Source organism: Gekko japonicus, unplaced genomic scaffold (genome assembly GCF_001447785.1).
Source record: "Gekko japonicus isolate JY-2015 unplaced genomic scaffold, Gekko_japonicus_V1.1 scaffold287, whole genome shotgun sequence".
Taxonomy (NCBI): domain Eukaryota; kingdom Metazoa; phylum Chordata; class Lepidosauria; order Squamata; family Gekkonidae; genus Gekko; species Gekko japonicus.
The window spans coordinates 108,647-124,296 of NW_015167065.1; the positions used below are offsets into that span (position 1 = coordinate 108,647).

At 46.1% G+C, this 15,650-nt stretch overlaps 1 protein-coding gene across 1 annotated transcript in view; it reads left to right on the plus strand.

Annotated features, from left to right (window-relative positions):
- Window positions 1-15,650, plus strand: part of LOC107111658 (neural-cadherin-like) — a 99,283-nt gene that overhangs the window by 74,383 nt on the left and 9,250 nt on the right. The window contains exons 24-30 of the mRNA XM_015412663.1: window positions 481-608; window positions 1,768-1,891; window positions 2,393-2,573; window positions 4,235-4,401; window positions 6,335-6,599; window positions 8,739-8,913; window positions 11,951-12,195. Coding sequence (XP_015268149.1) covers window positions 481-608; window positions 1,768-1,891; window positions 2,393-2,573; window positions 4,235-4,401; window positions 6,335-6,599; window positions 8,739-8,913; window positions 11,951-12,195 — 1,285 coding nt within the window. The remainder of the gene's footprint in view (window positions 1-480; window positions 609-1,767; window positions 1,892-2,392; window positions 2,574-4,234; window positions 4,402-6,334; window positions 6,600-8,738; window positions 8,914-11,950; window positions 12,196-15,650) is intronic.

Below are 15,650 nucleotides of genomic sequence, written 5' to 3' on the forward strand. Positions count from 1 at the left end.
TTAACTGTCATGCGTTTTGTGTCATGTGTTTAATTGTTTGTGTGTTTCATTGCCATGTGCTCTGTTTAATCGTTGCTTTTAACTGCTTTATATAGATGTGTTTTAAATGTAGTTGTAATTGCTGCCTTGGGGGCCCTGAGTTTTGTGGAAAAGCCGCATAAACGTGTTTTAAATAAATAAACGTGGCTTAGTGGCGCACACCCCAAATGGAACTTGTTTCATATAGCAGGTGCGTACAACTGCCCACAGTTGTGAGTAACTAGGTGTCCCCACTGGAGAGTTTGTCTCAGTATATGGAGAGTAGTGAGGTGGTTCCACTGGAGAGCTTGTCTCAGCTCATACCTCTTATTGTTGGTTTCAACAGTCTTTCCAATTTCCCCTAGCTATGCCTAATTCCCCAGTTTCATCTTTGAACAGTGTGGCACTCACAGGCGCACTTCATGTCGCTGTCACTCATTGGTCTTCCATGCCTTTGTCCAGGGTGTTCGATTCACTTTGGACCAGTGCAAGGCTGCGATTGTGTCAGAGGTGGAAGGTGTGGGGGAGTGGCTGTCGACAGAAGACCGAACAAACTGTGAGGTTGTGGGGTTCGTCCCACAAGCAAATAGGTAAGATTTAAATTCACTTTCCAAATTTGGGAGGGAGACTGGAATGCGCATGTGCATGTAGGCAGCATTTCGTCTCATCTAACTGATGGGTAACTTCTTCCACTTCCATAGGTTTAACAACCTGAACTTATGCAAAGTTGTATGCTCAGTACCACTGCATTAGTTTTGCCTAGCTATGCGTAGGATCAAGCTGTGCGACTGCAATCTGGTGTCCAGTTGTTTGGGAGTGAGTTCCATTTGGCAAAATGGGACCACAGTGCAGTCCTAAGCAGTGACACCTTTCTGAGCCCACTCTGTTCATAGTGGCTTCTGTGGATTTAGAAGATTACATTGTTGATTCTGAGCAAATAGGCAGAGAGTTGAACTGCACGGATGGCATGAATAGAACCAGCTAGGGTGTGTGCATGTTCACCTGCTCCCTCTACCTGCCCATCCTACACATTAGGTTATTGACATTGAGATGTCTCAGTTGTGATGGTTCTCAGTTCATAGTGCTGAACTCTAGTGCTGGAATGATGCTGCTGATATAATGGAGTTATGCTGTCATAGAATCTGACCCATTTTTCGCTCTACGCAGAACCAATTTGGTGTAGTGGTTAGGGGCATGGACTCTGATCTGGGAGAACCAGGTTTGATTCCCCACTCATTCACATGCAGCTGCTGGGTTACCTTGGGCAAGCCACAGTTCTCTCAGAGTTGTTACCTCAAGACCAGTCATCTCAGAGTTCTCTCAGCCCCACCTACCTCACAGGGTGTCTCTTGTGGGGAAAAGAAGGGAAGGAGTTTGTAAGCCGCTCTGAGACTCCAAGTGAAGGGCAGATATAAATCCAATCTCTTCTTCTTCGGAAAAATAACACAGGGGCCCCATAGCTCCTTAAAGACTACCAAGAATATTATTTTGGCATAAGCTTTTGTGAACTGGAGTCCATACTATGAGTGGACTCTAGTCCACAAAAGCTTATGCTGGAATAAATAGTCTTTCGGGTGGCTTGAGACTCCTGTTTTATTTTTAATGCGGCACGTTGACATGGCTGCACCTCTGAAGTTGCTTTTGAAGATTCCGCAGTGGTAGCCGCTCTGCCTTCCTGGTGCTGTTTTTAGTAGACTGGTGCGCTAACTAAACATTCATCTCTTATTTAGCACCTCTGTGTTTTTGAAGGTACTTGAACCTGAACCAGGTTCTCCAGTTGGGCGGTGTGAAAGAATCGATTCCCTACGTGTACCCCCAGTTGCAGCATAAGCATTTTACCGGCTGCATTCGCAATCTCATTCTGGATACTCAGGTAAGTGACAAGCCATCACAGTGTGGGCCAGGAACGTGTCTGTGCATCACTTAGGGTCTGGGTTTGTTTATTTTTTTTTTCTACAGGGAAAGTGATACATGGTGATCGGGGCTTCTTATTTACAGAGATGTGCCTCCCTGTATTAAGCTTTTTTGCTGAACGTGACATCTCACCTAGCAACTCAGTGTATCGGGATATGACTTTTTTCCATGATAGTTCACATTTGAATTTGAAACATGGCTTGACTGTTTACCATTTGTATTTTGCGTATTTGTTTCTTGGTTATTTATTATGCGTCACTAAATGTAGATTCTTGACTTGATGATCCCGTAAGATTTAATTCGTGTATGCGAAAAAGTTTTTAAATATAAATTAAAAAAAAACCATGGTGATTGCTCTCCCTTTCCCCAAAAAGTCAATCATGATGAGTCTGTTTCAAAGTTCTCTTTGTCTCTTTTACTGTCAGCTATGATACTTCCTTCTGGAATTTTTTTTTTGAAGGTGTATGACCTTGAATCTCCAGCAGAATCTCTGAATAGTTCACCTGGCTGCGCCTGGACAGATGGCAGCTGTGAGAAGGAGGGCTCCTCTCCCTGTGGAGCTCATGGCCGATGCCTCAGCGACTGGGGCTCGTTTACCTGTCTTTGCTTGCCAGGGCACTATGGCCACAGGTGTGACAAAGGTGAAGTACATCCTTGTGCACCGTTGGACCATTGATGCATTGTTACATTTTGCGGAGCTTGCAGGTGCAGCCTTGAAAATGAATTTTGGGGGGGGGCAGAGGCCACGGAGGCAGCAGCGACCATAAGCACGCAGAAGCAGATCGGGACGGCTGCGGATGGCTCTAGTTTGAGCTTTCCCTGGGCCAGTGCAGAGGGAATGGCCATTAACGATCATCTGGGGAAAGGAAGTAACTCCCCATCCCTCCCCTTTTCACACATTAATTCTCCCAGTCTCCTTTATCATGGTTAGACAAGAGGAGAGGAGTTGTGGCTCAGTGGTAGGGCATCTGCTTGGCATGCAGAAGGTCCCAGGCAATGTTCCCTCTAAGCTGTGGAGTCTTGTGAGCATAAATTCTACTTTGTGAGCTACTGGCATTAAAGTTGTGAGCCAGCCATTTGGCTACTGCATACATTCGTTTGCCCTGGAGTCATCCTTCCTGAGCGAAGACAAAATTGTGTGAGCCGGAGGGTAAAAAACAGTGAGCTACCTTACACTAACTCAGCTTAGAGGGAACACTGGTCCCAGGTTCGATCCCCAACATCTCCAGTGTCAAAGGAGCAGGAAGGAGGTGATGTGAAAGACCTCTGCCTGAGACCCTGGAGAGCCGCTGCCAGTCTGAGTAGACAGGACTGACCTTGAGGGACCAAAGGCCTGATTCAGTATAAGGCAGCTTCATGTATGGTCATGTGTGTATGGCAGTGCATCTGAGCACCATTATCCAATATTATGGAAGACCCAAGATACTCTAAATATAGATTTTGGAACCAGGTTATGGAAATACAATGCAGTGTGTTATAGAGATGAGCAAGTCCCTCAAACCTGCCTCAAACTGGGCTCAGGTACAGCTGAGTAAATAAAAGCAGGGGTCTTGTGGCAGCTCTCAGAGATTTAGTAGAATTTTTTGGGAAATGTAGTTCGGAGGACATGACTCCTGGGAACAAATTTGTCTGAATGTGGGGTGGGGGGGGAGGAAGAAATAGGGAAGGGAAGCGAAAAGATGTTTCTTTTCTCCTATCTGATCCAACACCATTGCTGCCTCCTGCAACACATGTGAGAGGGGGGAATTAATCACTGACACAGGGGTGGGGGGAGAGCAAGAGAGACAAATGAAGGAGGGACCTGATGGTGGACTTCCTGGTGGCACCTGGGTTTTGGCCACTGTGTGATATAGAATGTTGGATTGGATGTGCCATTGGCCTGCTCCAACATGGCTTCTCTAATGTTTTTATGGAGCCACAGACCAGTTGCGGAGGTGCATCAAAAAGGAACCATCTGAGCCAGAGAGGAATCTGTTATCCTTGACGAGGACTGTGAAATGATGTTCATATTCCAGGCTCATTTGTGGAGAAATCCAGCTGCACCTCCAGTACTTACACATTTTTTTCCCTCTCTGTCACTCTTGAGAATTTGCTTAGAGCAGTGAAGATGCTGTAACTGGCCGCCTGGCAATGGCAGTGACGGTTTTTACTCACCCTAGGCAACCAGACCAGTTCTTGATTACAAGCGAGTGCTAAATTGTGGTCCTGGTGGAGTCTCCTGCGTATATACCTCAATATATTTATTTCTCCTTGCAGAAAAAAAATTTTTTTTTAAAGAACTTTTCTATTCTGATTGTCCTAGTTGCTGAGGAATATTCCTTTGGGCCGGGCAGTTACATTCGTTACCAGCTTCCTGTCGCCATACCTGCTCGCCAAACCCTGGCCGAGGCGATGGTGAGGATGCGACAGCCCAACGGGATCATTATGAGCATGTCTTCCCAGAACAAGGATGAACACATCACCCTGCAGGTGAGTGAGGAGTGATGGTCAGTGACAATCCGGAATTCGTTTTGTGCAGAGGAGCCTTGGCGAGACGCCCTCCTATCTCTCCCTGTGGTATATTTGTCTTCGTTGCTTGGAATAGATCTTTGTCCTTTCTCTCTCCTCCCTTTTCCTCCTCTTCCCATCCTGGCACATTTCAGCATGACAGTCTGCAACCTCCTCTTCCCATCCTGGCACATTTCAGTCTGCAAAAAAGAGTGCACGGAAATTTCCAGGGAGTAGTGAAGAGTCTTCATTATCCAAACTTAAGGGATAGTTGCACACTCCTGCTTTCTTTTTTTAATAAAACAGTTTTATTTCTTACATGCAAGGGCACGTCGTGCAAAGACAGATCAGTGTAAGGTGGAACTTGATCGCCAGGTGGGAGGGAGGGAAGTTGTTATCCACTTAATAGATAGTTTGATTCTTTGTTTATTATAACCTGATTTTCTCCCTAATGGGGGACTCACAGTAACTTACGACATTGTTCTTCCCTCCTGCATTTTATCCTCAAAACAACTCGGTGTGGTAGGCTAGGCTGAGACAGGCCCAAGATCACCCAGGAAGCTTTTATGGCAGAGTGGGGACTCGAATCTGGGTCGCCCAGATCCTTGTCCAACACCATGCTAAAACCGTCTCATCAAAATATTTCTCTTGCTTGCTCATGAAGCACACGTGAATGCATTTGCGATGCCTGATGTGGATTGAGTGAACATTTTCCATAAACACTTGTGATGGTTTTGGAGGAGGCGTATAAAAGCATGAACAAAAATTTTTTGCACATCACCTGGTTGATGTACATAATCTGCAAATGATGTGGTGAAGGTGATATGACGAAGAGTGTGGCTCAGAGGGCAGAGCATCTGCTTTGCACGCAGAAGGTCCCCGGTTCAGTCCCTGGCATCTCCAGTTAATAGAATCAGGTAGCAAATGATGTGGAAGACTGAGACCCCGGAGAGCCTCTGTCAGCCAGAGTGGACAATACTGACCTGGATAGACCGATTGTCTGACTCAGGAGACTGCAGCTTCATGTGTCAGCAAGTGGTTGGTCAATGTCTGTATATTCAGCTTAGGGACCGTCCAGGTGGCCTGGGCAGGACACGGAGGTCACGCATTTTTAAACTGGACAGTTTACAGAGCATCTGATTGCATTCACTGACATCCGTTAGTAATTGCCACTGCCGGGCCATGTCCAGTGTCCTCTGTTAATGCTTTCGATTTCTGGACATTCTGTATGCCTTCATGAGACCTTTACTATTTTTGTTGTTAAACTGCCCAGAGGGCCATTTAGACCCAGTAAAAAGGTAAAGGTTCCCTTGCTCGAAAGACAGTCGAATCCGACTCTAGGGTTGCGGTGCTCATCTCCGTTTCAAAGCCGAAGAGCCAGCGCTGTCCGAAGACGTTTCCGTGGTCATGTGGCCGGCATGACTAAACACCAAGGCGCACAGAACGCTGTTTTTTTCCCACCGAAGTGGTACCTGTTTATCTACTTGCAATTTCTTGCTTTCGAACTGCTAGGTTGGCAGGAGCTGGAACTAGACACGGGAGCTCAACTCCGTCATGCGGCACCCGGGTCTCGAACTCCTGAACTACCGACCTTCCACAGCCTGCAGTTCAGCGTCTTAACCACTTGAGCCACCGCAGCTCCTTAGACCCAGTGGTGGTGTATAAATATGCTAAATAAGTGAACCACTGGTCACCCCCTGGTCAATTCCTATTAATGTAATGAGCGTTTCTGTGGTAAGGTTGTCACATTTCTCTAGCCATCTGAAGTCTGATTCTCTTGTCTGCATACATGGGCAGTTCAGAGGTCATGGTCTAATGTCGAATCGTTACCCTGCCCTCTCTTTCCTCTTTGGCCTTGGCCAGACTATTGTGGGTCATACAAAACGATTAACCCAGATTCCTGGGTTTCTTCCAGGTGGTCCAGGGATTGTTAACGGTATCTTATAACCTGGGAGATGGCGTGGTTGCCGTTAGCCTGCCTTCCTACCGACTTGATAACGGTGAGTGGCATCATGTCTCCCTGGAGAGAAATGAAAATGAGTTCATTCTTCGCCTGGATGGAGGAGGCGGGAAGAGAGAAATCCTGAAGGCAGAAGGCATTTACAAAGAGATCAGCGTTGACCCTAGCAGCTTGGTGGTTGGCAATACGTATCCTGTCAGCCAGAACCACAGCTTCCAAGGTAAAAAAAAAAAAGAGGTTACTTTTCTAATAAATGTCCTTCCGGGTACCTGGTTCACACATGCAGGGGAATGGGAAAGTTGGGGTGCTGAGGTGGCTGAATGGACTGAACCATTTCGGATTACGGGTGGAGGATCACGCTTTGGAATACTCATTTGTGTTTAAAACTCCCTCAAAATAGAGAAACCAGCACAGCGATCAAAGAAGATCGCATGGACTGTTTTATGCAGAGGAATGTTAAAAGCAGAAATTCACAACCAGAAGTAGTACAGTCCATTTTACTGTCTCTGGGTTCTGTTGCACTGTTTTGCTTCCTTCATACGTTAAGTTTTTAAAGGCACAGTGAGGCAGTAGTTGAGGGAAAATGTCTTGTGTGTCAGCATGTTGTATCCACTACTCTTGCTGTGCTGTTTTCACACAGCTATGGGGTTGCCAGTTTTTTAAAATGAAAAATAGCAACACCGAAAAGACATCCTAGTGATAGATCTCCCCATGTCCCTGCTTTTGGTTATTCTAAGTTTTCCTTTACAAATCTTAGGCAGTTCTGTCATTTTGTAAACTGCACGGGAAGACGGACGTGGCATTTTAAGAGTGGTGGTGGTAATTTGGTAGTGTCTCCTTTTTCTCGGTTAACCAATGTTATTTTTTTCCCCTCACCTGGAAGAATGCTAGGGAAAAAAATTATTCTGCAGGTTTTGGGAGTGACAAGAAAAATCTGGTGGTGGGGGCTATGTATTGGTTAGTACTCATGATGTCAACATATCCCAGCAAATTCCTGGCACGCTGTTAGGATTGTTTTGTAAAATATTTGTCATTTTTTTTGGAGGGAGGTGTAAGGTGAAGGACATTTTTTGGAAATCATGTGAGCTGCTTAAAAGAGAGCTGTTAGCGTGGGAGGAGAGACTTGTTGGTGTACGTATCCGTGATAACAAGTTCCATTGCATTGCTCATCTAATGGTTGAAGATCCTGCTGCAGCTGCTCTTAAAAGTGTGTCTTCGTGCTGATGCACAGTCTCTACTGTGGGGCTCCCCAACCTTTTTGACTCTGCAGGCACCTTGGGAATTCTGACACACTGGGAATTATGACATAGTGTGGCAGGCACAGCCACAAATTTGCTGTGACAAAATGGCTGCCGCAGGATGTAGACCTTCAGTCACACAGTGAAGATCCTTGTGTGCTGTAGTGGCAGCTGCTGTCAAAGCAGTGTTTTCAAAGATTTGCATACCCAATCAAATCTCCAATGGCCAATCAGAAACCTTGTAGGGCAAGAACGCCATTTGGCTCTGCCCATTTTCTAAGAATACTTGACGAGCATCAGAAATCCCCGCTTTACTGAATTTGTGGCAAAAATTACTTGTCTGTAAAGAAGTTCAGATTCAGATTGTCTTGAAATCCATTTTTCCCAGAGCTTAATCAAAACCCTCACATTGTGTGTGGGGAAAAGGACTTTGATGTGGTATATGATTACAACGGCCAGAATGACTTATGCTCAATGTTGGAAACAAGACAGAATTCCGGAAATCGGGGATTGGATAAGGAAATTACTGTTTATGGTTGAAATGGATAAAATGACAAGGAAATTTAAGAATCTTGAAGCAGAAGACTTTTATGCTGACTGGAAAGATCTCAAAGATTACCTAGAGAAATATTGGGATGTAAAGGACAATCTAATTTGCTTTGTCAATTATTGAAAAATGTATGTTATTAGAAGAAAGTTATCTATAAGAAAACAATAGGTGAAGGAAATGTTACCGGTAGATTATGATTAAAAGATAAGGGAAAATAGAAGAAACTTTAAGGAATGGGCAGGAGGTTGGAGCACTGTGGGAAGCCAAGGGAGGGGGGTAGAAATAGAAGAAAGGATGTATAACCACCATGAATATAATATGTATGTGACTTAATATTATATCCTAATAAATTGTTTGTTTTTTTAAAAAAACCTCACATTGTGTGCGTGTGTGTGCACGTGCTGGTGCTCGTGCAAGGAACTAGTTTTGACCTGGGTCTGACATTCCCTGGCCTGCATCCCTTGAGAAAAGTAACCCGTGCTCAGCCTTACAGAACTGCGGCATCCATTTCAAAAATAATTCTGGATATAGAACTTTCACGATCGAGCCTCTTTTTTGTGTTCTGCTTCAGGATGCATGAAGGATGTCAGATTCAATAACTATGAGCTGCTGCTAGACGCTTACCCTAAGGAGCTGGTATTGAGTGCCCAAGGAGTGGAAAAAGACTGCCTTTCAGATGCTTGCAAGAGCAATCCCTGCAGCCAGCAGTTTATATGTATTGACTTGTGGATGATGTATGAGTGCAGGTAAGTCTTCTCCCTCGGGATGCTCACCTTAAGCTGTACTGTGTACCATTCAGGCAACTTTTCTCTCACACTGCTCCTGGCCATCCTGCGGGCCCTTCACTGGATGCCCGTCAGTTACTGGGCTCAATTCAAGGTACAGCTATCACATACAAAAGCCCTCCATGGCCTTGAACCCTCACACGTGCGAGACTGCCTCTCCCCTGTGCCCTGCCACAACAGCTTCGCTTACCTAAGCAGGGCTTTCTGGAGGTGCCAACCTGCAAATGGGCAAAATCAACAACTACCTATATACACGCCTTCTCCGTGGTGGCCCCCACCTTATGGAATGGCCTGCCAGAGGTCAGGAAGGCTCCCGCTGTCCTGGCTTTCTGCAAACTATAGAAAACTGAATTATTCAAGAGGGCTTTTCTACACAGGCAGTAGAGTTACACTGATGTTGATATTTACAGTCTGGTGTAGTGGTTAAGAGTGTGATTCCCCATTCCTCCACATGCAGCTGCTGGTGTGACCTTGGGTCATTTACAAGTTCTTTCAGAGCTGCTCTCTCAAGGGCAGTTCTCAAAAGAGCTCTCTCAGCCCCACCCACCTCACAGGGTGTCTGTTGTGGGGAGGGGAAGGGGAAGGAGATTGTAAGCCGCTCTGAGACTCCTTCGGGTAGTGAAGGGCAGGGTATAAATCCAATCTCCTCCTCCTGCTTTGCTTCAGTTCTGGTTTTAGACTTCTTGTCGATTTTGCAACCCTCATTCCTGTTGCCTTGTTCATTGGACGTCTCACCCTGCTGATTGTATTGACTCACTCTGTGTGATCTGTGTTGAGTCCAAGGGAGAAAGGCGGAGTATAAATAAGTAAAATAAATACAGTAATCTGAAACCAGTGGATTTCCTCTGTACCATTTTTGGAGTAGAGTAGGTGGAATAGAGTAGGTAAACTGAGGGCAGGTGAGTGTCTCCCTTGCCAGTGTTCAAAACAGGAGTGGTGCGACAGATGCCAGCCCCTGCATGGATTTCCCTCTGCCCCACCCCAGGGAAGACAAGCATTGGACTGGCCGGCTCTCCCTTCTGTCAACCAAGGCAAACTCTTCCTCTTCACCTCTCTCCTCTTACAAGGGAGGCATTGCTCGAAGGGCCTTTTCTTTGGGAGATAAGCTTGTTTATGGAACACCCTTCCCAAAACATTTGCATGACACTGACCTTAATGCCCTCTAGGTACCAGGCAGTGGTGATTTTGTTGCTTTCTAATACAGTTGTGCTAAATGACATTTTAGTGTTGTTGTTTTTGTCAAGTGTTTAAAATGGCAATCCCAGGATTGGCCAACCCAGTTTGACTCATATTTCCTCGTTGGGACAATCTTTTTCATGTGTCTGGAAGAGAAGATATGCCTTCTGTTTTAATGAAACAACCCCACCTCCTCTTCCCCTCCCTCTGCCTTTTCACAGTGAACTACTTTGGTGACCTTGCTGGCACCGACAAAACAGACGGGGTGGGGGTGGGGGTCAGAACAAAGTTGTGCCACTGTTCCTACATTGGGACAAAACGACAAAATGAGTGGCAAAGGATGAGCATTTGAAAAGTTCTCGAACTGCTCCGTTCCCTTCCCCTAAGCATCAAGGGTCTAATTAGTCTTTTCAGTGTAGATGACTACAGAGGACACCTGGTACCTTCCAGCAATTAGCATTACCAAAGGTTTCGAGTATTGTGTTATTCTGGAGCTGTGCTTTGCAAATGTATGTTTTTTTAAAAAATTAAAAAGACGCTGAACTGCAGGCTGTGGAAGGTCCGTAGTTCAGCAGTTCGAGACCCGAGTGTGCCGCATGACGGAGTGAGCTCCCATCTCTAGTTCCAGCTCCTGCCAACCTAGCAGTTCGAAAGCAAGAAATTGCAAGTAGATAAATAGGTACCACTTCGGTGGGAAGGTAACAGCGTTCTGTGCGCCTTGGTGTTTAGTCATGCCGGCCACATGACCACGGAAACGTCTTCAGACAGCGCTGGCTCTTCGGCTTTGAAACGGAGATGAGCACCGCAACCCTAGAGTCAGATTCGACTGGCTTTCGAGCACGGGAACCTTTACCTTTACCGTATTATTCCTGAGGTTAGTTTCGGAGGGTAGCCGTGTTAGTCTGCAGTAGAACAGCTGGATTCCAGTCCATTAGCAACCTTAGAGACCAGCAAGATTTTTGGGGTATAAACTTTTGAGAGTCAAAGTTTCCTTTGTTGATGGTGCTACTGGGCTCGAATCTGTTTATTCCTGAGCATCTCTATTAAAAAGTGGGTAGGGGATCCTGATAGTGGCGTGACGATGGGAGGCATGCAGTCCTCATCTGGTGCGAAAGGGAAAGCACAGCTCATGAGGGTGAAAAATGGGATTGCTTGCGCTGTGTGGAAACCCCGTTGCCAAGTGTAACTAGAGCAACATGACCACATGGGGGGAAAAAACCTTGTGTGGAATCAGCCCGTTTTTCTGTGGGGCTGCAGCTCAGTGGTAGAGCATCTGCTCTGGCATGCAGAAGGTACCAGGTGCAATCTCTGGTATCTCAGTTAAAAGATCTGGCAGTAGGGTCATGTGAAAGACCTTTTCCTGAGACCATGGAGAGACAATACTGACTTCGGTGGGCCAAGGGTCGGATTCCGTATAAGGCAGTCCCATGTGTGTTCACGTATTCCTTTCCTCCTCTCACCTTTGTGTGTAGCCAACGTTTCCATTGTCCACTTAAAATATCTGATGAAGTAGGCTTGCTTGTGACCTCTTGTTCCACAACAAGTTCTTAAGTCTTGAACGGGTGCCACAGGACACTCTTTTGTTGGCTGTGTGCCCATCATTGATGAATGACAGTGCTGTGAACGAGATCTTTCCCAGCAATCTAGTCTGACCTCAGGCTGCTTATCTTTGAGAAAATGGCACTGTGCCAGAATGGGTTCTTTCTGTAGCGAAACGAGGATATGAAAGTCATTTGGGATTATGACACTCCCAAATTTTTGAATGGTCTGACGGTGTGGTGGTTCAGACCTTGATTTCTTTATTTGCATTTGTGTTTTTCAGTTGCCCTCCAGGACACATGTTGGTGGAGAATGCCACAGGCCGGCACTGCATTTACACCGCGTGTGCTCAGAGACCCTGCAATTTTGGCACGTGCGTCTCCCAGTCCGCAAGCAAGTTCCGGTGCCACTGCCCCGATGGCTACGCCGGCCGCAACTGTGAAATCACGCTGGCGATCTTCACCAAGGATGCTGGGCTGAGCTTCAGCTCCATGTTCGCCATCTGCATTTGCTTTCTGGCCCTCCTAGGTAGTTATGGCAACTACGTTTTGTACTACCTTTGGTGAGGAGACATAAACAAGTCCTAGCATGTTGTCCTCAGCCTGCTCCGTGTCACCTTGCTGTGAAAACTTCCACTGGATGATGCCTTCATCGTTTTGTCCTTCCGTCTTTTGTTCGGTTTGTCTGCCATCTGCATTCGATTCATCCTGGGAGGAAGGCCCATTTTGGGTTGACATTCCATTGTCAAGAGTGAGTTCAGGTTACAGGAGTGGAGTGCACCTTCCCTGTGAGAGCAGAGAAGTAGGAGGTGGCGCAGGGAGGTCTGTTTCTCAGAATGCCACCCAACAGCAAAACAGATCTCCCCGCCTAAACAAAACAATTAGGAGGAAGACAGAAAATTCTCCCCTTTCTCTATGGAACTGTTTGTGGTTTGTGATCATTGATTAGTTCTTTATAGCAAATTCATTATGACTTGTATTTATTATGTAGTACTTTTAATTTTCAGGGTGTTTTACAATGTGCTATATCGTCACATGAGTCCTATGAGATTTACACTGTTCCCATTGTATGGATGAGGAGACTGAGAGTGCATAAGGGACCTGTGTGGTTCTTCCTTCCCCCATTTCTGTCTTCACAATAAGAGAGGTAGATTAGGCTTGGAAGGTGACTGCACCAAAGTCACCCACTGAGCTCCGTGGCAGAGCAGGGATTTGAACCGAGGTTTCCTCGGTCTGTGGTGGCTCACGTGGTTAAGATGCTGAACTGCAGACCAGAAGGTCAGTAGTTCAGCAGTTCGAGACCCGAGTGCCGCATGATGGAGTGAGCTCCCGTCTCTGGTCCCAGCTTCTGCCAACCTAGCAGTTTGAAAGCAAGAAATTGTGAGTAGATAAATAGATACCGCTTCGGTGGGAAGGTAACAGCGTTCCATGCGCCTCGGTGTTTAGTCATGCCGGCCACATGACCATGGAAATGTCTTCAGACAGCGCTGGCTCTTCGGCTTGGAAACGGAGATGAGCACTGCATCCCTAGAGTCGGATTCGACTGGCTTTCAAGCAAGGGAAACCTTTACCTTTACTTCCCCGGTCTAACACTCTAACCCCTACACCACTTTCTCTGAAGTCCAGGTCTGCACACTGGATCCCAGTGGGTCCCTTTATCTGCTAAGGCCTTTTCTGGTGCCTGCCTGCCAAGCATGTTTAGGAAGTGGGCGGGGCCAGGTATGGCTTTTGCCCAACAAGGCTTATGATTGACCATTGGGGATTTGATTGGCTGTGAAGATATTTTAAAACGTTGCTTCGACAGCAGCTGCCACCACAGCACAAGGATCTGCAGTGTGATACTGAAGTTAATCTGTGGCAGCCATTTTGATGCTGGCTCCGCCTCCTTCAGCAGCCATTTTGTTGCTGCGCCCACCATGCTGTGTCAGGATTCCAAATGTGCCCACGGGCTGAAAAAGTTTGGGGACTCCTCTGCTAGGGGGGTTGCTAGAAAAGCATGCACCAACCTTGTTGCCGTTGGAAGCGTGAACCCTGTTTGGTAGTTTATGTCTTTAAAAGCCCCGATAAGGTCTTAGTCAACTCTTCATTTTCGCTCCGTGTCTATAGCTTTGATTCATTTGGAACCCTTAATTAAATCCCACATCTTGACCTGGAAAGGTTCTGTAAAATCGAGTCCTTCCTAGTATATCTCATCTCTATTCTGATGGCTTTTCACGGTGCTCTTTTGAAGTCATCCTCCTTGGGATTTTTGCAAGAAAGCTTGGAGAATTAATTGCTTGGGGGTGGGAGTTGGTGGCAGGAGGAGTATCGTGCCAGTCATCCTTGCATTTTGAAATTGCATGAATATGTTTGTCATGCAAACATGAGATAACAGATACCTTTAAATAGGTCAGAATTAACTTTCAGATCTGTGGGAACGTCTTCTAAGGCAAACGGAAGGCTCACTGGCAGTTTGGTAAGTGTTCCTGCTGTCACTTTTAGGCGTGACGTTTTAATGAGGCCAGTCTGTGCCACAGTTGGGATTGTGAGGGAAACTAAGCCCTGCTTTCCCCTATTTTCCATTCTAGGCATGGCATTTAGGTACAGTAAAGAAGCATGCTTTTAGCAGGGTGGCAAGTGGTCCCATCCCTACTGAGAGGTTGGTGTGTTGATGTGCTCTTCTCTGATAAAGCTTATGAACATCTGGACTAAATGTCTGTTCAGCTAGATGCACTTTAAAGTATGCTTCTAGATGTGGAGTTTGCCTCCACTGGCACTTCTTGACAGGAGGTATCAGAATAGCCCTTCCCACTGAGAAGTCTCCTCAGCCAGCAAAAATGAAAGACTCTTGGAAGAAGCAGAGCTGTATCCAGCGCTGTGTTTCTCTCGTTCCAAAGAAGTGTTCACTGCTATGGAAGAAAATGAACCAAAGACCAGGAATGTCTTGGTCTGGTGCCTATAATTGAAACGTTCAGGTTGCCAGGCAGACAGCTGGAGAAATGTTTTTCAAAGACTCAGTGGTACCACAGAAAAGTCCCTCTCACAGACAGCGACCTACCTCGGCTCAGGCGTACCCTTGATATTTCTGTTATGGGCGAACAAGACTTAGAGAGATTTATTCAGAATATGTTTTTTTAGAAATGTATGAATTTTTCTTGAAGGGGTTCCTCAGGTCGTTACATTGTTGGGTCCCAAGATGGAATTTCAGTATTACTGCCTGGTTCTCGACAGGTGTACCTGAAAATAACTCCTTCTGAATTCAGTGAGACTTACTTCCAAGTAAGAGTGTATAGGATTGTATCCTTTAAACACACTTTGTTTGCATTAGTTCCTCTTGGAATTCGGCAGGAATACTGAGGTTCATCTTCCGTCTGCTCATGCAGCCCCACATTGGGACTGCCCCTGTGCAGGTTGGCTGTGGACGTTTTCTTTCTAGCTTAAAAACGCCAGAGAGACACATTCCCTCCCTCCTGCCCCGCCGTGAGCTCTCACAGGGCCTATTGTGCCATGAAAAGGGGCTCACGGTGGCTTAGTGGGAACTGAGGGAAAGGGGTGCCTGACGTCGGAGCATGTGATGTGTTGTGCGGGGAATTCCGCCATTGTGGCTTTTCCGATAAGGATGGGGTGCCCCCTCTGTAGTCTTTAAATTAGGAAGAAAATGTCCTCGGCTAGTCTGCACAGAAGGTGTCGATGAACAAGAGTTACAGGAAAGTGCAACTGTTATCATATCCTGAAGCTTTGATTCAATTTGCTTCTTCTTGGGAATAAGTCTCACTGTGCTCTCTGAGTGATTTATTTCCATGGGTAAACTGATTGCACTATATGACTGCAGCATTTTGATTGGTAGTGGGCCAAGAATAATTTTGGGTTATAGCTTCTGGGAAGATGGATCAGCAAAACGCCCATTTGCTTAAGAAATTAAGGCTTTGTGGCAGGATTTTACAGAGCTAGTTTTCTGTAGATTTTACGGATACGATTTTGTATGAATGGATTCCAAGGCAACTT